This window comes from Myodes glareolus, chromosome 9, assembly GCF_982192425.1.
Source record: "Myodes glareolus chromosome 9, mMyoGla1.1, whole genome shotgun sequence".
Lineage (NCBI taxonomy): Eukaryota > Metazoa > Chordata > Mammalia > Rodentia > Cricetidae > Myodes > Myodes glareolus.
Genome location: NC_142034.1, coordinates 6,198,480 through 6,222,018, shown reverse-complemented (window position 1 = coordinate 6,222,018; position 23,539 = coordinate 6,198,480). Strand labels below are relative to the sequence as shown.

General features: G+C 53.2%; 2 protein-coding genes and 1 long non-coding RNA gene across 5 annotated transcripts in view; 1 reads left to right on the top strand and 2 right to left on the bottom strand.

Annotated features, from left to right (window-relative positions):
• Positions 1–321: 321 nt before the first annotated feature.
• On the bottom strand, positions 322–5,046 carry Foxj1 (forkhead box J1). The gene is made up of 3 exons (XM_048451948.2): positions 4,896–5,046; positions 3,736–4,401; positions 322–2,096 (listed from the first exon to the last, which is right to left on the bottom strand). The coding sequence occupies exons 2-3, from the start codon at positions 4,231–4,233 to the stop codon at positions 1,329–1,331; spliced, it is 1,266 nt and encodes a 421-aa protein (XP_048307905.1). The 5' UTR covers positions 4,234–4,401; positions 4,896–5,046; the 3' UTR covers positions 322–1,328.
• Positions 5,047–5,309: 263 nt separating this feature from the next.
• Positions 5,310–23,539, top strand: part of LOC146893351 (uncharacterized) — a 35,406-nt gene continuing 17,176 nt past the window's right edge. Inside the window, exons 1-2 of the long non-coding RNA XR_015003901.2 lie at positions 5,310–5,609; positions 15,420–23,289. This is a non-coding gene — a long non-coding RNA (uncharacterized LOC146893351). The remainder of the gene's footprint in view (positions 5,610–15,419; positions 23,290–23,539) is intronic.
• Rnf157 (ring finger protein 157) overlaps positions 6,089–23,539 on the bottom strand; it is an 88,688-nt gene continuing 71,237 nt past the window's right edge. For 2 of the 3 annotated variants that reach the window (XM_048451942.3, XM_048451947.3), the window contains 8 exons: positions 20,041–20,279; positions 19,361–19,469; positions 17,657–17,768; positions 17,139–17,308; positions 16,837–16,902; positions 15,886–15,946; positions 14,228–14,338; positions 6,089–8,597 (listed from right to left, as the gene is read on the bottom strand). In XM_048451942.3, the coding sequence (XP_048307899.3) occupies positions 8,473–8,597; positions 14,228–14,338; positions 15,886–15,946; positions 16,837–16,902; positions 17,139–17,308; positions 17,657–17,768; positions 19,361–19,469; positions 20,041–20,279 (993 nt within the window). In that variant the 3' untranslated portion in view covers positions 6,089–8,472. The remainder of the gene's footprint in view (positions 8,598–14,227; positions 14,339–15,885; positions 15,947–16,836; positions 16,903–17,138; positions 17,309–17,656; positions 17,769–19,360; positions 19,470–20,040; positions 20,280–23,539) is intronic. The other variant, XM_048451943.3, reaches the window with a different exon arrangement.

Here is a 23,539-nt window from a genome sequence, read left to right as displayed (position 1 = left end):
TGGCTTGAACCAGGGTACAGTGGCCTTCAGAGTCTTTGGGGAGGGGTGGGACTGACCTCCTCTCTGTCTTTTGTTCCTCTGGGCTTGCAGGCCCAGCTTGGAGGTCCTGAGGTGTGGGATACAAGGGCTCCTGAGAGAGCCACCCCTCGGCCCTTTCTTCCCTAGGGATCTAGGTAAGGGGAGACCTTCTACAAACCCTCTCTGTCCCATTTTCTGGTCATTTCCCTGTTGACATTGGAAAGAAATATGTCAACTTCCCCGCCTCAAAATTACCCCATTTGACTCTGCCTTTCCCCAAAAGAGCTGGAATGATGGACCATGTTCAGGTTTTTAAAAGTTTTATTTTGAAAAAAAAATTTATTGTAAAGAACTTTAAATGAAAAAGGTTAAATTGCCCCACATGGAGGGTAGATATGGATACCAGCCCCAGGGGTCAGGGTGGAGCAAGACCTGGCTTCCCCCAGTGCAGACAGGGGGCATAGAGTTGTCTCCTTCCTGGTTCCAGTGCTCCCAGCAAGCTGGGCATCCCCCCCAGTTAAGTCTTAGCTATAACTATATTCACTACGTTAGTCTCTCCCCCCCACCCAGCAGCTTGGCTGCCCTTGCCCCAACCACCCCAAACCCCAACTTCCTGTTGCTCTCAGCCTCAAGTCAGCCTCCTCTCTGCCGGTGATGGGCCAGGGAAAAGGCCCCAGAGACCATAGAGGCTATCTCGCCCCCTCCTTGCCCCCTCCCTATTTCTGCCTCCTCCGTTCCTTTCCCCAGTCTCCTGCCACCTCTCTCCCTAGCCAAGGCTGCCAGGGCCCCTGGGGAAGCTCTGCCAGGAGGGGCCTCCAGGGGGTTAATTTGCTGTCATCTAATTAGCATTTGTTGGTACCTGGGAACTTTCTCTGGGTGGAGACCCGGGGAAGCAGCAGGGGTGGGTAAGAAGAAGAGGAGCCTCGAGGAGGGCCTTGTTCAGTTCCTCCCTGGCCTGACAGGACCCCTCCAGGCCTCAGCGCTCACAGTGCCAGTGCAGAGGCCAGGGGCGTGCCTTTGCCAGCTTGGTGGTTTGGGGGGGACATAGGTCAATGAAACACTGTGTATTCGGAGGGTTGCTGATGAGAGAGAGAGGCAGCAGTTTTGGTCCTGGGCCCCCAGTTCCCAGTCTTCTGGGCTTGGATATGAGGACACCCCCAGCTGGCAGCAGTGTGGCCTCACGGAGCCAGCCTTCAGAGACCTGGCCCAGTCCCTGCCGGGGTGCTGAGATGTCCACGGGCCTATTTTGGGAGGCAGTCTGGGCCCTGACTTGGGCACTGTCCGGAGATGGGGTGGGGCCTGACCTCTTCTTACAAGAAGGCACCCACACTGGCCCAGTCCTGCAGGTCAGCGGCCAGGGTGGCATCCCCTGCTTCAAAGAGGGGCTCTGGGGGCAGGCAGCCACTACCGCTCTCATCCCAGGGATGCTGGAGGAAGGATGTGGCCAGAAAGGTCTCATCGAAGTCCAGGCTATCAGCAGCCTGCTCCACTGGTGGTCCCCAGGTAGCAGGGCAATCGATGTGGCGGCCATGGACAGTGAGGTCCACATCTCCATGTGAGGCGGGGCTCAGTGGGGGGCTTAGCTCCAAGGCCTCCAGGGAGCTCAGCTCTTCACCCAGAGTGCCAGCCTCGAAGATGGCCTCCCAGTCAAAGTTGCCTTTGAGGGGTTCCAGCTCACCCTGCTCCTCCTGGGTCAGCAGCAACGTGCTGGGAGGCCTCAGGACCTTGGCCACCCTCTTGGGCAGCGGCTGCTTTCGCTTATGCCCCAGCCTGCCCTCTCCTGTGCCCCAGCCCCCCTCCCCTGTGGCCTCCTCGAACTCCCGCAACAGCTGCTGGGCCTCCGTGTTCACGGTCAGAGGCCCACCCCAGGGGCCAGTGCTGGGTTCCTGTGAGGCCTGGCGGGCGAAGGCAGGGTGGATGTGGACCGGGGGCAGCCTCCGTTTCTTGAAGGCCCCACTGAGCAGGCGCTCTGCATACTGGGGGTCAATGCGCCAGAAGCCCCCCTTGCCGGGTTCGTCTTTCTCTCGAGGCACTTTGATGAAGCACTTGTTCAGGGACAGGTTGTGGCGGATGGAATTCTGGGTACAGCGAGAGAACAAGAGAAAACGCACAGGGGGATCAGCGGAATGGAGGTGGAGTGGCACCGGGCGCCTGCATGCTCCCGCATCTCTTCTCTGACTGGGGAGGGGTGGATCAACCCGATGCCCTGACCAGGCAGCTGTAGCTCCAGGACTCTGGGACACCAGCCACAGGGCATGAGGAGCCCGGAGTGTGGGGAGAGGGGGTTGGGAGGGGGGGCTTTTGTTCTCTGTTGCCGGGATATCTGCCTGCTCAGTCATCCGAGCTCTGAGCCACAGGGTGGCTCTCAGTGCCACCCCCGTCGTCATCCTCCCTTCCTCCCTCCCTTACCCTGCTGCTTGCAGGTCCTGGCCAAAGCCCTCAGCTCCCCCACGGCCTGGACTGCCATCTCCCTCTGCCTGGCTGGTTCCCTCTGTTTGTGAAATGAGTGGGTTAAGGGAGGGGGCTGGGCGACAAAGGAGTGTGTGTGTGTGTGTGTGTGTGTGTGTGTGTGTGTGTGTGTGTTAGTGCGGTGGGACATTTAGTGACTGCCTGTTTGTTGAGCCAGCTGCTGGCCTAGGCCTTCACCCCCCACGGCCGTCTCTTCCCACCCAACCCTCAGTTGATTATTACCCAGCCAAGTGCAGAAGGCTCATTCCTGGGGCCTGAGTTGGCACAGGCCTCGAGTAGGGAGAGGATGGGGGTCTTCTGACCCAGGGTTAGGGCCATTTGGAACGGCTCAGGAATGCGATCCTGCATCCTGCCTCCTCGGGTGCCTTAGGGGAGGCTGGGCAACCATAGGCCTCTATCTCCACCACCTGAACCCTGCTCTTGAAAGACATCTAAAGCAGGGTCCACTTGGCCTTATCTTGCCTCGCTCGCATTTGGTTGCTTAGTCCTGTTCACACCATGCCGGTGTCCAGGAGCCCAGGCTAGGTTAGCAAGGTAGGCAGATGAGTGATGAGTGCCCCTTTGGCCACCAAGGCTGGGATGTTTACATGACAGCCTGGGCCCACTGGCTGCTCTGTACCAGGTCCCAGAGACTTGGAACCCGAAGCCATTGCGGCAGCAGCGCCTCTGTGGAAAGCACCTGGCTCAGGTAATTGCCCCCCAAGGGAGGCTGGCTGAGAGGAGGGGGTGGAGGCAGGAAACTGGGGAGGAGTTGAGGTGGGAGGCTGGGTCAGTGGCTTTAGGATGATCTCATGACCCCTCCACCTTCATGCCCATCCTGCTCACCTCTGCACTACTCTCAAGACCACAGGCAACAGGCAGGGTGCAGGACCTGACAGGGAGGAACCTGCGTTCCATTTTGAGTCCAGTTCTGACAAAGTATCATGGTCAGAACTGTGTCTAGGAATTCTGGGATGTAGGACAAGGGTGTTCTTTATAGTACCGTCCTCTTAGGAGGCTACACCTGGCCTGCAGGACCAATGTGCCCTATTGGTCCCTCTTCCCCTAAAACTTCAACCTCTGTACCCCAAAGCCTTGGCTCCAAGAGAAGGGAACATTTTCAGAACTTGACAGGAGCCCTCTCATGTGAGGCCTGACCTCAAAGCCAGGTGCCTCCTTGGCCTTGCAGAGCTGCTACGCCAATCTGGCCAAGTGCCAGAGCAGGGAGTGAGGAGGGAGTGGCCACCACCCACACCTCTGCTCCCCTACCTGCCAGGTGGGATCGGCGTGGCGAAAGTAACAGAAGTTGTCCGTGATCCACTTGTAGATGGCCGACAGAGTGATCTTAGTGGCCTTGCTGGCCTGCATGGCCATGCAGATGAGAGTGGCATAGGAGTAAGGTGGCTTCACGTGCGGGTTGGTGGCGTAGTCCACGTCGTCGGGGGGCGGGGCCTGCATCCCCGGGGGCGCGCTTCGAGATGTGCACGACGACGTGGGTTTGCCCGGTGTGTGAGGCTGCCCAAGGCAGGCTGGGTCTGCAGCCAGGGGTGACCCGGGTGCCACCGAGCCTGGCACTTGGTGGTAACCGTGGGGGTCGGTGCCTCCCGGGGGCAGAGTGGGGGCCTTGGCGTTGAGAATGGAGAATTCCTGCAGCCACTGCAGGCTGGTTAGGCTGTCATCCAGGGCGTCCGGCTCCTCCATGGCGCCCTCCGGCCCGGCCTCCTCCCCGGGCCCTGCTCCGCAGAGGCGCAGCCAGCTCTCCGCCATATCTGCGGGTTCTCTCCGAGGGGGCGGTCAACATCCACGGGCTGAGCCGGGTGGCCCGCCGCGCTCTCCGGCCCGCTGGTACCCGAGGCTCCAGTTACACAGCCTCCAGAACACTCACTTCCATTCCGCGACCCGCGGGGTCGCCTCCTCCGAATACGAATGTGGGGCCTGCGGAAGCAACGCGGAGCTGAGCACTCTTCCCCAACCCCTAGGTGAAAGGGTGCGCCTTAGGGGAACCCCTCAATTCGTCCTCGAAGCCTGTAGCGAGGTCGGGGTCGGACCCCTTGTCTCTACCTCTCTCCATCTTCCCTTCGAGGGGGCATTGACGACAACGAGGGAAGATGGTAGGGAGGCCCAATCTAACTTTTCTCCCTAAGAGTGGCAAACTACGATCACATCCCAATAGTCCAGAAGGGCAGTGCGACGCGGCTAGGGCAGGGGAGGTCATCTGATCCTTGGAAAGAGGTATTAGGATGAAGGGTCCCGGGAAAGAATGGAAGGACACAGGACCGAGTTATGGAGAGGCAGGAAGCGGTTTTCCCCAAACTCCTCAGATTTCAGTCATCGGCCCCGCCACTTTCGTGGACGAGCGGTGGAATGGCTAGCCAGCAGATCCCGACGCCCTCCCATTCCGTGGCCCACAGCCCTGCCCAGTCCCTTACCTGGCTCAGAGCGCAGCCGGGCCAGAGGAAGGTTCTGGAAGAAGTTCCTCCCACCTCCCGCGGCTCTCTGTCCCCAGCTCGAGGGCTCTGCTGGTGCCCCTCGTCGGGCCCCCCCTCGCCCGACGGCGCTTCTCTGAGCGCCGACGGCCCGGGGACCGGCATTAAGTAGACGCTCGGAAGGCTTCTCCTGCTGCCATGGCGACGCTCCGCCCCTATAAACAGTCTCCGCTGCTGTCATTGGCCAACATGTCTCCAAGGAGACCGCGGGCCCTTGCTGCTCCTCTGGCGGCAACTCTCTGGAACTCCCTCGTTCTGCCGCCCTCTCCCGCGCCACCCAGCCCCCTACCCGCCACCGCGACTGGGTTCTGTGCATTCCCGCCCGAGAGCCCCGCGCTGGGTCGCACGGCGGGCGCTCGGTTCCCGCCCGAGGCCCCGGGAACCCCTCCCCCTCGCGTCCGGTATGACCGCTGCGGGAACCGAGCCCCGGATTCTGGAGACCAAGCCTCCGGGAACTATGCCTTTTGAGTCTTTTTCCCTCACTGGGCTGCCAGTGGCCTTTGTTTGGTTTCTGAGACCTTCCCTGGTCCCTGAGTGTCTTCTCTGGTGCCCGCAGACGTGTGTGACTCTCTGATGCCACCTGTCGCTTATATCCGCAGAAACGGCCAAACGGCTCGCAGACACACCGAGGAGGGTAGGGTAACCCAGCGTCTCCCGGTAAGCAGCTCCTCCACTCGCCCTGCTCAAGTTCCCGGACGCTGGCATTCCAGGGGCATCAGCTGAGGTGCCTCTCCTCCCAGACAGCCTAGAAAGCAGTGCCAGTGGATAAAAACAGGAAAGCCACGGCCTGCCACAGCCTCACAGAGAGGTTATTTGTTCTGCTAATTTAGCCAGGAACTGGTTAAGTGACAGGAAGTAAGAAGTATAAGGGACTCAGGGGTCCTCGCCTTCCCTGCCGCCACCAGCTTTGCGGTGCTTTAATTATTGAGGAGCTGCAGGATTGGAAGTTCTCCGGTTTAAGGCGACTGCCAGGGCAGACAGAGCTCAGCTAGAAATGGAGTTGGGCTGGAGGCTCTGTATCCAGACCATGCAGAAATTTCTCTCTGGTACCCAAGAGTATGCCTTGCCCATTCCTCTACCCGCAAGTAAAAATACTGAAAAATGCTCATTCGTTTACAAATGAACTCACTTCATGGTTAATAGCTCCCCTTCCCTTGTACACAGTTTTATTCATTTTGAAGCATCATGCAGCAATCCATAAATATTGCATCTTGATGTCCCCACTGTAGTGTGCCAACAAGTGTACTCCAGGGAGTGTGAAGGGCACACAGACGGCACAAACAGCATACACACACACATACTTGCACACACCAGGCGTGCAGGCCCTAAAAGTGAGCAACCAGCATGCCAACACCAGGTAGACAGGACTAGCTTCCCAGTGAAATAGATGGCTTAGTGTTTGGGTCCAGGAGATGCCGCAGCAGTTATCAACTCTGAGAGGGATGAAATTAGGTAAAGCAAAGAGGCTCTTTGAGGATATTGAGATCACCACAGAACCCAGAGCAAGAAAAATGAGGTGGTCGCACGGTGGAGGAGCCAAAGGCCTTGAAGGAGAAGGCCCCCACCCTACTCTCGGACAAATGATGGACCATGATGGACCGTGTTGAGTGTAGCAGCTGATGGAGGTCCACCCCTGTGGGTGGCTAGCGTGTGAGGGCAGGAAGAGCAAGGCAGAGTGATGGGCACTCTAGCCTTACATACTGGTTCATGGGGCTTAGGCTAACTGAGCACTTGCTGTGAGGGAAGGGGGAAGGGCTGATTATAATGGCTTTTTTTTTCTTTTTCTTTTTTGAGAGTTCCTGGCCACTGTGGCTACTGTTTACCTGAACTTCCTTCATCTCGCTACCTCTCTCCTCCTTCCAGGTCACACCACACTGTGAATACTGCTTGCCTCCTGCCTGCCAGGGGAGTTGGGTCTGTGTGTGACCACCCCAATGCTAAGGGAACTTTCCTGGCTTTGCTTCATTCTTTGAGGAAGTGTGGTTATTGCTCAGCTTTTACTGGTGTAAACCTTAGTGTTGAAGGGGTCGTCAGAATGCTGGGGGAAGGACATCAAGTGGGATTTGAAATGGCAGAGTCCACAGAGTGTTCAGAAAGGGTGCATGGGGTCTCAAACGCAGTCTCTCACACCTCAGGCTCGATAGCAGACTCCCTCCAGGAGTGTGATTTCCACACTCCTGGCCTCTGCAACCACACAAAAGGAGAGCTGTTTAGGCCTGTAATCCCAATGCTTGGGCAGTACAGGTAAGAAAAATGAGAAGTTCAAGGTCACCCCCCAGCTACACAGCAAGTTTGAGGGCAAACTCTCCACCCCCCACCCCTTAGGACCCCGGGCAGTGATGTTTTGGAAAGCTTTTGTAGGAGCACACTTGTCAAGTCTAAAGCTCCTCATATTTTACCCTCATAGTAACTGTTCCTAATCTTGATCCCAAAGCATCTCAAGTTTCACCAAACAAAGTTTTTTCAAAACTTTCAAGTTTTTCCAAAGCTGGTAAACAGGCATCTATTAAGAGCCATGTGAAGCCCACTGAGCTGAAAAGCGTGGGCACCCAACAACTTCCTGCCAGCTTGCTGCCATGGCTTTGTCAGAGCGCTGCCTGGACGGCACCTCTAAGCACTGGTGAGCCCATGCTTAGAGGTCCAAAGGCAGGGGAGGAGTACACTAGGGAAGGGAGGTCTTCTAATCCTTTGGTCCCCAGGTGATCCTGCCACTGGCCTCAGAGCCTCGGTGTTCCTTGCACCAGGTTGAGAACCATTGGTCCACGGTTTAGCTTAGTTTTTCAGCTATTAAAAGGGGGTGGAGAAAGGGTAGTTGGGTTTGAGACTCCCTCTCAATGGCTGTAGTGAAATGAGCTATGGTAATGGTCAGCCCTAGCTAGCACTGTCCACAGGGGTGGCCCAGCAGGCCTTCCTGACTGCACCTGAGGAGGACAAGGCCTTGTAAGGGTGATCATCTTAGCTGGGGGCACAGGAGGCACAGGAGAATGGCTGTGAGCAGATTTGGCTTTCAACCAACTCTCTGGCTGCCACCATCTCCTTTAGGCTCGAGAAAGGAACTCCTGGTGCTCCGGGAGGCCAGAGAGAAGATGACCTCCCTCCTGGAGCTAACTCGGACCACTTCAAGTTAGGTTTCTAATTGGTCATGAGGTGCCAGCGACCAGAACCTGTCCATGGGAGTCTGTAACAAAGTTGCCCAAACTCCCAGTCTTCTTGGTCACTCCTCAGAGGAGAGGAGACTAAAGGAACAACCCTCAGCTCAACCGGCCCACTGGGCTTGGCTGCTGCGTTACAGTTCACTGAGCAGCATCAGCCCACACGAGGAAGGTGTCAGGTTCTTTCTGAGAGGGAGGGATCATGACCACAGGAGATGAGGATGGCAGAAGGCTGCTCTCCGCATCCTGCCTCCATGTGAGCAGAGAGTCCACATGCCTTGTTGAAGATGCCCAGCAGGCCTGTGGTCCAGCGAGGACAGATGGAATGCAAGGACAGGAGGGGAGCCCAGGTCCAGGTGCAGGTGCCCTCAGACAGCCAGAGGATCCCATACACAAGGCCTGTTCTCGTCAGCGTCCTCCGGGCTGCTAGATGATAAGTGCCGGCACCGGGCACCGTGACGGTTGACCATGTTATCATCATGCTGCCAGGCACCTGGAGGAGAAAATCACAGGTTATGGGGGCCGTAATAGATCAGGTCTACATGGTGTCTCCAGCAGGGCAGCACAGGAGCCAACACAGAATCTAGTGTGTAACCTGAAACGCCCGAGTGTGTCATTCAGGAGAGGAAGAGCGAGGGAAGGAGGTGCTGACATGTGCCAGGGCTGTTCCTCCCTAACTACTCATGGCCTGTGACCCACGGACAGATGGACAGAGCAGATGTTTGTTCATGAACTTACCTAGCATCCATTTTGCATGTTAAATGCTTGGTTCTGAGACTTCGCCTATATTACAAGGCTGAGCCAAGCTGCTTCCTCCATGGAAGGCAGATGTGCAAAGAACACACTTCTGACCTACAGCCTCTGTTTGCTGTGGGAGGTGCTATGGGAGCCGGGGATGAGAAGGGCTGGCAGCATAGCAGGGTCAGGGAAGGGATGCCTTGGGCAGGACAAAGTGTGGTGTTCAGAGCCCCTCCTCTATACCTCTACTTATCTCTTCCTCACCTTAGCACCCGGGGTTCCCTTGCTCCCAGCCCCTGGCTGCCGCTGTGCCCACAGTGAAAACTCATCCTTGCTATCTCTCTGCTTCTGCTCTGATGCAGCCTATCAACACCTGTGTTCGCTCTTGCTGCTCACATTCACATCTGCACTGCACCTACCTGGGCCTCGTCCCTAAGTCACAGGTACCAGGGGTCTGATCTTTGACAAGTCACTTAGGGCCTTGGCTTTCTCCTATCCAATGAGGTGAGTGTGGTCCTCACAAGTTTGCTGTGAGGCCTGCACGTGGTCACATGTAAGTATGCCCAGCAGCATAGCTGACTCAGAATTGTGCGGTGGCCAGTTCCCTGCCAGCTTGGTCTGAGGGACCATCGTCATATGTTCCCTGGGTCCCTCTGGCTGCCATCTAGCTGGCAAGTTAACTCTCTGTTTCATTCTCTCTAGAAGAGCTAGTGTGTTCTTTATACAATGACAGGTAAGGCCTTACTCTTCCCGGGCTTGGCATGTTTAGGGAAGGGACTTCATCTAATGGGCTGTTAGACAAACCTCTGCAGGAACCACTTCTGTACCCTGGAGCTCAGAAAGGTGTGTGGCACTAGGAGTGGGGCGAGGGATGGGCTTTTCAGTGAGGTCAGCTAACTATAGTGTTGTGCTGAGACCAACTTACAAATGGTCAGTCAGCCTCGGATTCAGCAAGCCCTTTAATGGCAAACGTGCTAAGATGAAAACAGTTGCCAACTGCTCATTCCTCATGAGTGTTCTGGTGTGGGGGTTTTCTCCTGCGGCTATAGTAGCAGTCCACAGTGGAGCCCCAGGAAAGGAGGGGGACAGGGTCTTTCACACCTGGGCTCTTTGATACTTGGAGCATGAGTCAAAGTTGCTTCCTCCTATCGGCAGGCAGCACTCTGAGCGGAGGGATGCGTACCAGGCAAAAGAATGTTCAGTTAGGAACCCCAGATAAAATGAGTGGTTTGTTCAGTTATATAATTTGGTAGATGTCATACCTATTCCTCAATGTCTATGGGACAGGACTCCGGAGCTGCGGCTGTTCAGTAGGAGAGACCAAAAGCAAATGGTGAACAAGAGAGAAGACACACATGCACACACAGTAAAACAGCAGCAGCCACGTCACTACCACCATGGTCACTGCGGCCAGCATCCATGACACTGGGCTGTCCTGGGTTGTCCTGACCAAATTCATAGACGTCCTGATGCAACATTTGCTGCCCCAGGAACCCCAGCCAGGCTGCGGAGTGTCCCTCGTAGAGCAGGTAGGGTGCAGATGGACTGTGTGTAGGGAAGGGTATGGTGAGAGGATGAAGTATCCTCTCCCTGGGAGGACCCACAGGGTCCATAGCAGCCCTGCGGCTGCTGCCTCTCTACAGCCCACTTGTAGAGAGGACAGTGTGGATTCCCAGGGGATGTATGTTCCCCATGAGTGTGCTATCACATCTGGCTGAATCCAGGCCTCTGACAAGAAAATAGCTTGGAGACTTGAACCCCAGCCAGGCTGCGGAGTGTCCCTCGTAGAGCAGGTAGGGTGCAGATGGACTGTGTGTAGGGAAGGGTATGGTGAGAGGATGAAGTATCCTCTCCCTGGGAGGACCCACAGGGTCCATAGCAGCCCTGCGGCTGCTGCCTCTCTACAGCCCACTTGTAGAGAGGACAGTGTGGATTCCCAGGGGATGTATGTTCCCCATGAGTGTGCTATCACATCTGGCTGAATCCAGGCCTCTGACAAGAAAATAGCTTGGAGACTTGAACCCCCTGCAGGGGAGGAGAAGACAATGGTGCTTTCCATTTGGTTTCCTTTTGGGGCATCCGAAATGAGAGGAAGAGACCTCCAAAGGCCCACACAGGGACACTTGGCACAGCGCTCCGTGTCCCTCCTAACGTGCTGATAAAAGTGAAGGCTCTTTCCCCTCAGAGCCTGCTACCACAAACATTCTCAAAGCATCTTTTGAAAAGACAGGCTCCCACTTTGTAGCCCTCGCTGGCCTGGAACTTGATATGCAGATCAGTCTAGCCTCAAAACCAGAGAAAAACTTCCTGCCTGGAACTTGATATGCAGATCAGTCTAGCCTCAAAACCAGAGAAAAACTTCCTGCCTCTGTCTCCGGACTGCTGGGACAAAAGGTGTGCATGACCACATCTTAAATCATGAGGCTTGAAGATTGAACTTCAGGTCTGTATATGTTTTTGGATTTTGCTGCATAGGCCTACTCCTGTGTTACTCAGTCATGTGACAATTGTTTGTAATTTCACTAAAAGTCCACCATCTCTTCCCTTTCCATCACACACCACCCAGAGCCTCCTGAGAATGTCCACTGCCCCACGTCACTCTCCCGCACCCATGTAATGTTCTTGGAAGCTACAGTGACTTCGCATGGTCATGCAGTTCAAGTTCCTATCACATCCCCCTTTCAAAATGTACTGGGCTCAAACATGAGGAACTTGAAATCTACACTCTGTCTTAGAGCCTCTGAAGGCCGGGAAGCTTGTTAGGGGAAGAAGAGCTGCAATGGACAGGCACCCTCCTAGGCCCTTACAACCCGGGTGAGGGTGGGTTTCTTGGCAGAAATGATCTCTACACCCTCTGTGGCCTTCCTCTGAGTGTGCTCTCCATGTGTCTCCCCTGAAGGGGTGGCACCTATGAAGACGGAAACAGACTCAAGCAGGGGCAGGGCCTATGGGAAGTGACCCCTGTGGGGAAAAGAGCATTTGAGGAAATTGAGGAGCCAGCCAGCCTGTGCTCTCAGGCCGGGATGAGACTGAGCACACTGCTCTCAGGCTGGGATGAGAGTGAGCACATTACTGAGTGTGAAAGGCACTTGGTCATGGACCCTATACTCAGGCTCTCCTGGCTTTGACACAGGAGATACCGCAGAGCACCCCGGCACCTTTGCTATCAGTGTGGTTCTGGCAGAAGCAACGGAGGGGACATGTCTCCTCCCTGCAAGAGCCCTTGGACTACAAGTACACTTAAGTATATATATTTATGCTTGGAAGTGTCTGTATATGCTTAAGTGATATTTACACCCGAGTCTCTCTCCTGACAGTGTCACAGGTGACTGATTTCATGTCTGGTCAAACTGAGAACCCCATTTAATCTTAAAAATGCTGGCTCTTGACATTACCACAAGGAAGCCATGGCTGCTTGCTTCCTTTCTGGACTCTTCTGTCCCCATACTGCACCCCTCCCCATAAATGAAGACGCATTGACAAGCAGGATGTCAGGAGGGAGGCTTGGAGAAGAAGCAGCAGAAAGAACAAGCTTGGTCTCCATGGCACTGTGGGCTTCAACAGTGACAGCAGGCTCCCTCTGCCAAAAGCAGGGCTCAGTGTAGACGCCCTTGAGGAGAGGCTGGCCGGCAAAAAGTCACCACAGACACAGGCAAAGCTAGGCACAGGCACCATCCTCACCATATGGCCAACCAAGGATGCCTTTCCATAGTCCTTGCCACAGAAGCATGCCTGTCTTTGTTGAACAGAAATGCACATATTCCCACAAACTCTTCCTCTCAAAAACGCTTCAGTGTACGGAACATAGGCCCTTGCCAATTAGTCACTGGAAGCTTGTCTAGAGCCCTAAGCGAGAGCACTTTGTGTGCACACACCAGTGAGCTTGCTGTCGGGCTGAGCAGAGGCAGGACAGTGCTGGCACAGAGTGAACATGGACTCTCACACAAGTCAGAGAACATAAATGAGTTAAAAGATGAGTAAACCAGACAGACAGGCCTACATTTGGCATAAAGACATGGAACATGAACGGACAGATGGAAGCAAGGCCCGGAGTGGGAAGGCAGGGTGAGTGTGCCTGGTCTCCAGCAGCTCCAGTCCAGCTGTAACTGGGCAGGAGGTGGCCATACAGATCAATGTCCTCCTCCGCCATGCTCGGCGGGAAGGGAGTGTGCCTGGGACCTGTGCAGGAGAAGCAGGTGATCTGAAGGCTGGGACCTGGGCAGTATCTGCAGGACAAACTAAATAGAGAATAACTGACGTGCCCTTGGGAAGGCTGGAGAAAGTCTCTCCTGAGCAGCTGGCTTCCCTTGCCACAGGCTTGCATGGGGCCAGGGCCTGCTGGGACCGTATCTGGCACAGGCTGAAGGAGAGTGGCAACCACAGAAGGTCCTGTGGCTCAACACCTTCAGCTACTTCGCCGAGCGAGTAAAGCACTGGACCCAGGAGTGGCTGTTCTGAAGCTGAAGCAGGTCTTCACTGGGGACACTGAGGGAATTACCAAGGGCATTGTGAAGTGGGCTGCTGTGCTGGAGCCAGGAGGGAAGGACATCGGGCCCAGCATGGCTCTTAGGAAGTGGGCTTTGATGCTGCTGAATGGGCACACTGAGGCCAGTGCTCAATTGTGATTTGTTTTATTTTTGGTTTTCAGGATGGTTTCTCTGTGCAGCCCTAGCTGTACTGGAACCTCCTCCTTTCTCCAAGTGCTAGGGTTAAAGGCATCACCACCACCCGGCTAAAGTTTAGTATTTATTCGGGTGGTCTAGCTCCTGGTCTGCAGCTTGCAGTGATCCGCCTCTGTTTCACAAGTCTGGGATTATAGGCATGTGCAGCGTGACTGGCCTTGGATAACTATCATGGCCGCTTTGCAGATTCAGCTTGATGATGAAGAGCAATGGGGCATGCTGAGAAGTTGGGGCCTTGGAGAACCACGTATCCCTGCCCTCTGGCTTCTCATTTGGGATTCAAAGCTTGCATGTGTGATCACTGGAGACCCTAAATCTCACTGGATCAGAAAGTCATTTATTGGCCTACAAAGTGCTTTTAGATTTCTTTGTTATCCTCAAACATTTGTCCTTTGAAAAGCTATGGTTCCAATTCTAAAAGCGCATTCCTCCTTTCCAGGGCCTCCACGGGGAGGTGTCTGACTGTTCAGACTTCCTGAGGATGAACACAGGACAGTCCACCTGACATGGTGTCTGTAAGACTGTGTTGGAAGGGCCGACCAAATAGTAAGGTGGGGTGGGGAATTTTTGCCTTTTCTCTTATCAGAAACTGTCAGAGCAGGAGCTGCTCTTGGCTTCCTCTCAGCAGCTGGTCTCCAGCACCTACGCACACCCTGGGGAGAGCAGGGCAAGAGCAGAGGGTGTTCAGCAGGCTGCCACTCACCGGGTAAGCAGACCTCAGAGCACAGCTTATTGTCCAGTGCTTTCACGCTCGCGATGTCAAAGTCATTGTTATTGTCACACTCCGTGCCTAGAAATGCGCATGTCCTCTGGCCTGTAATGGAGTTAACGCAGTTAGACAAGGGCTGGCTATGTTTTCTCTACTTTGCTGTCCTTAAAATAAAAGTCTTAAGGATGGAGACAAAAAGAAAAATCAAATCATATGTCAAAAAAAAGACGATAAACCGAGTGAATAAAGAGTGGACAAAGGAACCGAGTTGTGTGGGCATGTCCGGGTACTCACATCGTCCTGGCCGATTCCCTCCGGCCCCTTTCTAGCTGCTGTTCCCTAATAAGTCTGACCCTGCAGAGTGCTGCCAGACACAGGTCGGACAGACCACTATGGAGGACAGCTGCACCCAGGCCAGTCCGATGACGCTACGGCTGGCAGAAGCTGGAGACAGCCAGGAGACAGTACCCTGTCCAGGCCTGTGACTCTCAGGCATGAGCAGAATATGCTTATGACCAAAGGTTCTGCAGAATCATATGCAAAAAATGGCAACTCATGGTCTCAGTTCCATAATTTTGCACGTTGCATCAGAATGACTGCTGACAAAATTATGTTTTACTCTCTCTGGAGACTGAAGTTGTTACTCTGTTTCCAGTGACTGTCCAGAAAGCCACAGTCAGTGAGAACACTAGGGGAAGCTGAAGTGATCTTTTTTTTTTTTTTTTTTTGGTGTTCCCCCTTCCTCTGAGTGAAGGGAGGGGAGGAAAACCCTCCATGTAAACTATGAAGAGCCAGGTGGCAACAGCCTGAACACCCTATGTGTCTTAGGAGAAACATTCTTTGGGGAAACCATCCCTCAGGGTGACCTTGGCCTGGGCTCTGAAATGATCTTCAGAGGCAGTACAGCTGCAAGCCCTGGGCAGATGTGCAGGAATGAGAGGGGCCAGCCTTGAGACTGTTATCTTTGAGCCTCTTGGCAGTGGAAGCTGTCAAGCCCACATGCACCCCTGACACCCCTGAAGCAAGGGCCAGCGCTAAAGCAGAAGCAACTAGGATGACACCTGCTGGAGCAACCGCATCCAGGCCATGGCACACATGCCCGGGAGCAGAGGGAAGGAGTCTGGCTTCTGGGATAGGCACGGTGACTTCTCTGACCGCCCCCTCTTCTTCTTCCCCTGCCCTGCAGGACAGGTCTTGTTCAGCTTCACTGGACACAAAACTGTTCTTAATGAAGACCAAAGGCTACAGTGCTGCCTAAGTGAGCCCAGCAGAGAAGCCCGTGCTTCCTCAGCCACACCGTCTTAGATGTTCTTCACTAAAGCAAAACCAGACCAGCTACCAGAGTCCTGCCTGTCCTGGGGAACAGACTCTGCTCCACTCGGAGCTCGGCGAGAGAGCTGGCCCAGGAGGAGGCGTGGGGATAGAGAGTACAGCGTCTTCTGCAGCATTCCCTCTGATCTTGTGGATTCCGAGTTCCAGGAAGAGCTGAGAATGTCACTAAGGTCACTGATACCCTGTTTGCCTGACATGCCATCAAGATAACCAGTCCCCACAGCCACCTAGCTGAGCACTGCCACTAAGTCACGGTCAGTAGTTCCCCTTTCTTTACCCCTTAGCAAATACCCAAGAAAGCAACATGGAAGAGCAAGCACCGGGTCTTTTACCATCTTCTTGCATGGGCGATCTATCCTCTTCCTCTATGATATCATTTCCCTAGGACAGAAGGAAAGCCCCATGAGTCTACCAGGAAGTCAGAGGAGCCAAATGAAGACAAGCTATCCCTGTGGTAGTAATTTCCATGGTCTGCATCCATGCACATACTTCCCACCATGGCCAGGGGGTGCTCGGTCAGTCTTAGAAAGGACTGTCAGGACTTTCCTTATTACAGCTTACCTGACACTAAAGCAGAAACAAGAGTTGGATGAAAAAGCAAATCAAAGTGAGGTACGGGCACATGCCTGTAATCCTAGAACTTGGAAGACGGAAGCAGGAAGGTCAACTGAAGTGTGACCTGTAAGGTCGGCTGTAAGGCCAGCTTGGCCTATCATAGCAAATTCCAGGCCAGCCTAAATTCCTAATGAGTGTACATAGTTAAGCCCTATCTCAAACCAGCAAAAGAGACAAAATATAAGAGTAAATCATGAGGACGCAACACTTTCAGAAACTCTTTAGGGGCCAGTTACTACCCAAATACCCTGAAAGGATCCCTGTCAACAACGGTGGGCCCTGGGCTTCACAGGGACAGGTGCACAGCACACTTGGGGCATCCACACCCACAGCTCTGCACAGGGCTCCTGAGTGGGTTGTGGAGCGTGTCCTGTGGGGAGCACCTGAGACCCAGTGGTCCCAGTACACAGACTAACTGCATGACAGCAAGCATGAGAAGGGTCTCTGAACTCACTCCCTGGGTATCACGCTAGAACCAGTGTCTCCTGCAAGCAGGACAGTGCCCAGGTCCCTACCCACACCCCCTTCTAAATGATCTACTCATGCCACCCAGGAAGGCTTCTCCAGTATTCCTCTACACAGCCATTCCCAGCCAGCACCAACAGTTAGAGAAAACGGCTGGGGGAAAGGATGCTGCTCTCTGTCAGCTAGGTTACCTCTGCATCCTGTTCTCCAGCTGGGAGGTCAGCAAAATTGCTGTCTGGGGACTCCGCTGGTGTCCCCTGTAAAAGAGCAACAAACCCCAAGGGGGCGGTCATCGTAGGCTCTCCAGTTAAGCTCTGATGACAACAAACCCAAGCCGAAGCTTTCCTGAGCACAAGGTCTGTGGCATACAGAAGCCAGTCTAAGGGAGTGCCTGGCTCCCTGCAGTACCCTGCAAGTACCTGGACATCTATGAAGCTGTCTGGAACCCATGTGTGAAGCAGAAAGCGAGGCAGATCAAGCGCACTTCCCTTACCTCTCCTTCTGAAGGAGCCCTGCTGGCAGCCAGTGGGGAGGGCAGAGCTTCTCCCTCTTCTTCTGTGCCAGGGGCGATGTAGGAGCCAGACATGGAGGACACTGTATCAGTGCTGATCTGGGAGGAGGCCATGGACATGACTGACTGGGCCAGGCTGCTGCTAGCAGGGTCTGTGGAGAAAGAAGTTAGGGGAGGGACAGGACCATGACTATTAAGGAGTATGTGCACTTCCTATACGAGGGCCACAAAGAGAGGCAGACAAAGGCCTCATATTGCCCTCTCCAGAAAAAGGTTTAGGCTGAAGGTTTCCAAGATTCTGCTCTGAAACCCAGGGACCAAAGCTGTGTTGCAGCTGCTACAGTGTAGAGGGAACCTCGTGCAGGAAGGTGAATGAGAGCCCCCTCCCCAGTGTGGGACCTATTTAGTCACTGGCTCTGCTGTTCCCATCCCCAAAGGAAGTCACAGCTGGGGACCAGGGGAGCGAGGTACAGACAGCCTCTCCCTGATCCCTCAGGTACCTTCTGGGGAGGAGATAGTAGAGGAGAGCGGAGTCCCTGTGCAAGACGACTGGTCGATAGCCCCTGATGATGACAGGGTAAGGTTCTCACTCTCCGGAGTCACATCACATCCCTGGGGGTGAAGGACACAATGGGACATGAAACCAGCACAAGCCCAGCATATGGGCAGAAGGGTAAGAGCAGAGCTGGGTAGGGACACAGGGGAAACAGATACCAGGAAGGACAAGGTGCTCTCTTGTGGGCATGAGTGACAGGAGAGGCGGTGCTGGCTTCTGTCAGCACTCTGTCAGCCAGGGCCTGGAGTGACTTTGTCCCAGGTCCTGCCTGAGGCCCAGCATCTGGTGGGGCACACAAAGGCAGCAGCTCCAGTGACACAGGCTACCCAGCAGCTGTCCCTGGGGCATATCCCGGGATTACGAACAGCTTTCCTTTAGAAGGAAACGAACATGAAACCGACAAGGGTCCTCACTGCCTTCAGGACCCCTCCACACATATGTTGGGAGCCCCTCCTCAGTGGATCTGAAACAAACTGTACCTCTGCTTTCCACCCACCAATCCTGAACACAGCCTTGCCGTCCTGGGTGGACAAGCAGGTACAAGGCTGGCTCTCTGTCCCAGGCAGGCTTCTGTCATCATAGGTCAGGCCTACACTGCTAAGGCTTCTCCTGGCCTCCCACATGTGACTATCAGGGGGCTTTGCAAGGCAGAGCTCTCACTATTCCTGGGCCTGCTCCAAGCTCCCTCTGAGTGTTTCTCTCCCTGTGTCTACAGACTTCCAAGATCCAGGCAAATGCTCTCCCTCCACGACAGTTTTCCCAATGTCCTCCACTAAAGGGAACTGCATATCACACTGCATGATAGTACTCTGTCTGCCCCCTCTCTCTCTCTCGATAGCCTTAGTAGCCGGATGGCACTGAACCTTACATATAGCCCAGGCTGGCCTTATACTTGTGACCCCTTGCTTTAGCCTTCAGTGCTAGAACTACAGGCAGCCTGGGAGGTGAGGCAGGAGGATCCGGAATTCAAGGTCATCTCCAGCAACAGAGTGAACTTGTGGCAAGCTTGAACTATGCAAGGCCCTATCTCAACCACCCTGCCATGAAGTCGCTCAGGAAGGACTTATGGGACAGCAGCAATGAACCACACACAGTGCTGGTAGTTGTGTACAGATGCCATCCCAACTAGACATGAGTTCCCGAGGACGGAACACTTCCCATCTGGAGCGCCTCTGGTACCCAGTATGCTGCCCTGGACATTGCTAAGATCTGTGTGAGGGACGTGCATGGAGGAGAGCTCCAGCCATCTGTCCCCTGCTGGCCCTGCACATCTCCCAGCAGCGCTCTCTCTGTGGGTCCCTGTTCCTGGACCAATGCTGAACTGACCGCTCCAGTCCTAACTTCACGGTTCCCTTCCCTGTCTGGCATGCTGACCCACACAGCCATCTTCCACCATCACCCCACTTCTAAGCATATTGTCACAAGGGCAGGGCCTTATGGTTTCCTCTCTGCCATCATCTCAGTCTGTAAGACAGGGCCGGGGGAGCCAGGCTGCAGACACTGGGGAACTCATGAATCGCAGGACATCTCTGCACCTACCACCTTGTGCAGTGCTGAAAGGCCTAGTGAGCGGATAAAAGCAGGGGGACCAAGGAGCCATGCAGATGCCTGCTGCAAGTATGCAGGGAGGGAGAAGAAAGCCAGCTACCTCTTCAGGATGCTGGGCTGACAGTCTCTGAGATAGCTGAGTCTCTGACTCACTGCAAGAGCGCTCATCTTCCTCTTCATGTAGCACAGAAGAATTCTGGGAAACGGATCTGTAAAGTCCAGAGGAAGAGCAGCTGAATGTACTGTCAAGTCAGGACATCGGTGCTGGCTTGACCTCTCTTTGCTCAGGTCGCACAGGGGAGGACTGGAGGAACCAGGCCAGCTCTCAGGGGCAGGACAGAGACTCCTCTACCTCCAGTTCCTCCACTTTGTGAAAAACACTAGCAATTCCCCTCCCCCATCTCAATACCTTTATCTGTGAGACAGCCTCCTTTGCCATAGAAACTGTATTATGGTGTGTCCTATGGATTTAAACATTCAGGATATAGGGCTATTTGGTTCCTTTGACTTCAGATTAAGCTAGGGCCCCAAGGGATTCTGTCTATACTACTCAGTGTCCTTCTTATACATAACTTTCCTCACCCCAACCACACACTGCCAAAGAACACACGGCCCGAAGTACCCATAGACATATTATTTCTATCTCCCTCACCACTGCAAGCGTGCCTCTCAGGTCTTCAGTGAGTGAGCAGCCCTGGGGACCAGGAGAGTGTGACCTAGGCGTGACTACCGTAACACTGAGGAAGGAAGACGGAACGTTGCTAGGCACTAACTACTTACTTTGATAGACTCTTTTTGAGTTTGAGTCCTTGGTTGCTGCAGTCAGACAGGCGGTCAAGGGGGGACAGCGTCCTGACGGGGGGCAGGTGGCCATCACTGCCATAAGATGGTAGCATTCCTGAGAGGTGGCCATCTCCAAGAACATGTAGTGGAGGAACTGCTGGGGATGGGGTGAGGGGCCCATTGAGGGCCTCCAGGAGAGACACCACTTCGTAGCCTGGTGGAATATTCTCTGAGGACTACAAGAATTGAGACAGGCCAAAAATTAGGTATTTTTTATATTAGGCCATGATCATGCTTCCTACTGAACACTGAAGATGAGTTTTGTTTTCAGGCATCGGCCGTGTAAGAAAGGCTTCACTTAAACACGAGGAAGGCAAGATGAAGAGCCAGTCACAGGTCCTAAATGACCCTTTACAAAGTCTGTTTTTCTGATAATAGAAATAAATGCTCACTATAGGAAATTTGCAAAATACATCAAAGATGAAAAAAATTACCAATAACCAATCACCCAAAGTAACTTTTGGTGGCAATCTAGTAAGTTTCTAATTATTTTATTTCTATTGTTTATGATTTATGACTACTCTATAAATGACAATCCTAGGGATTGGAGAGATGGCTCAGTAGTAAGGGGCACCTGCAGCTCTCGCAGAGGATCTGAGCTCAGATCCCAGCACCCACATCAGTAGCTGCAACTCCAGCTCCAGGGGCCTAATGCTGCCTTCTGACCTCCAGGGTACGTGCCCAACATTTGCATATTCATACACAGGCAGACACACATACATAAATAAAATTTTAAAAATAACAATTTTTAATTTTGCTTATTTAATTTAACATATACATTTCCTTTTTCTTTCTGTTTTGGCTTTTCAAGATAGGGTTTCTGTGTGTAGTCCTGCCTGTCCTGGAACTTGTTCTGTAGTCCAGGCTGGTCTGAAACTCAGAGATGTGCATGCCTCTGCTGGGATTAAAGGCGTGCACCACCACAGTCCAGTCCTTTTTCTTTTTTTTTTAAGATTTATTTGTTTATTATGTACACTGTGTTCAGCCTCCATGTATGCCTGCAGGCCAGAAGAGGGCACCAGATCTCATTACAGATGGTTGTGAGCCACCATGTGGTTGCTGGGATTTGAACTCAGGACCTCTGGAAGAGCAGTCGGTGCTCTTAACCTCTGAGCCATCTCTCCAGCCCCCCAGTCCTTTTTCTTAAGACAGGCTTTCACGAAGTCCAGTGTAACCCCAAACTCACTATGTCCTAGCTCCATCTCCCAGTGCTGGGTGCAGTACAACCTGCTCTAACAGTGCTCCAGTGGACATCCTTGTCCACAGGTCTTTTCCAGGCTGAGGGGTGGCTCATGGTAAGGTGCTCGCCTACACAGGAGGTCTTGGGTTCTATCCTCAGTGCCCCCAGCACAACAGCCCCCTTCTCTCAGGTCACTTTCTCAGTATTAAGTCACAACTTTAGACCACCGTGTATAAACGTTTCTCATTTTTTGAAGAGCCCAACTAATTTTTTTCTGTATGTGCAGTGTGTGTACACACGTGTGTGGGTATGCCCCGGATCCACATGCAGAGGCTGGAGGATGCCAGATATCTTCCTTTGTCTCTTTCCAACTTATATTCTGAGGCAGTCTCGCTAACCCTGCAGCTCACCATCTGGACAGGGTCCAGCTGTCTCTGCCTCACTATACTGGAGCTACAGCTACGCACAGGAAACCATGTGCAGCTTTTACGTGGGCGCTGGAGGTTTGCATATGAGTCCTCCTGCCTTCGTGGCAAGCACTGAGTCATCTCTTAGCCCCATAAATGTTTCTCGGCTCTTTATATAGAAAGCCAGTTTGTTTTCTCAAGGGTTTACCTAGTTACCCTCCTAACAAGCAATATAGAATATTCAGTTTGTTTGGGGGTGAGCTTTTGGGGAGGGGGATCCTGAAATGGAGTATCTTTCAATTTTCTTTTTAATTTGGAAGATGAAAAATGGTATCTCATTTTAATTTGCATGATACAGATTTTTTAACGTGGCGGAACCTTTCTGGTCTTTGTGAGTGTGTGTGTAGTTTTTCAAGACAGGGTTTCTCTGCGTAACAGCCCTGGCTGTCCTGGAACTCACTCTGTAGACAAGGCTGGCCTCGAACTCACAAAGATCCACCTGCTTCTGCCTTTGGACTGGAATTAAAGGCGTGTGCCAAGACCGCCTGGCCCCTTATTGCTCTCCTGTGGCACTGAGTACTAAAGTCAAGGCTGCGTGCAGTGCTAAAGCTAGACTGAGCTGCATCCTCAGCCCTTGCTCTCCTCACTATGGCCCTAGGTGAGCACTCTAAAAGTGATCCCCCTTTAACTGGCCACACCTCCTGACATGAGAACTTTGTGTTTTATGTAGGGACCTACTGCCTTCAGTTACCTGCTGCTTTGTTCTTATGGGCTACAACAAAGACATTAGCTTTCTTCTGATATGTGTGCTGGTAAAGTTTCTTTTTCTTTAAAAATTTTGTTTGCTTTTAAACTTTGGTTACTTTTTAGAATCTCAAGTTTTGAACTTTTATTTTCTTTCTTGAAATAAAAAAATGTTGATGGGTATGAGTATTTTCCTGAATATATGCATGTCCACTACATAGGTATAGTGCCCACAGAGGCCAGAAGAAGGTATTGGATTCCCTGGATCTGGAGTTACAGACAGCTGTATGCTGCCATGAGGTTACTGTGTTGTTTTTGTTTTGGTTGGTTACTTGATTTTGTGAAACGGGGCTTCTCTGTGTAGCCCTGGCTGTCCTGGAGCTTGCTCTGTAGACCAGACTGGCCTTAGAACTCAGACATCCACCTGCCTCTGCCTCCTGAGTGCAGGGACTAAAGGAACTACAGGAAGTGCTCTTAACAGCTAAGCCACCTCTCCAGCACTTCTGCTTCTGTGTGCTGGGTCTGGGTCTGTGCCTGTGACAGCAGGTAACTGAAGAGGCCAGAAGATGGCACTGGATCCCCCTGGAGCTTGAGTCCTAGGTGGTTGTGATCACCTGGAGTAAATCCTCTGCAGAAGAGTACCTGCTCTTGGTGCGGGAGAATTGTCTGTATTCTGTCAATCATGTATTTTAATAAAACGCTGATTGACCAGGCAGGAAGTATAGGCGGGTCAACCAGACAGGAAGTAGAGGTGGGGCAATTAGAATAGGAGAAGGCTAGGGACGAGGAAGTTCCTTCCGCCATTCCTGCCCAGATCACCGAAGAGGCAACATGTGAACTGACACGCTGAGAAAGGTACTGAGCTGTGTGGCTAATGTAGATAAGGATTAATGGGGTAACATAAGTTATAAGAGCTAATAAGTAGCCTGACCTAATGGGCCAATCAGTTTATAACTTAATGTAGACTCTGTGAGATTTTCTTTGGGACTTGCCGGCTGTGGGGTACTGGGCGGGACAGAAACCCCAACAAGCCAGCCCTCGTGCTACATGCTCTTAACAGCTGATTCATCTCTTCAGCCTCTGAATTCTTATTTTCCTGCAGTGC

What these genes read in the sequence shown, in the direction of transcription:
- Foxj1 (XM_048451948.2), bottom strand. Translation starts at nt 4,233, where the DNA reads ATGGCGGAGAGCTGGCTGCGCCTCTGCGGAGCAGGGCCCGGGGAGGAG. An exon ending in ACGCCGATCCCACCTGGCAG is followed by an intron (nt 2,097 to 3,735) that starts GTAGGGGAGCAG and finishes CGCTGTACCCAG; the next exon opens with AATTCCATCCGCCACAACCT.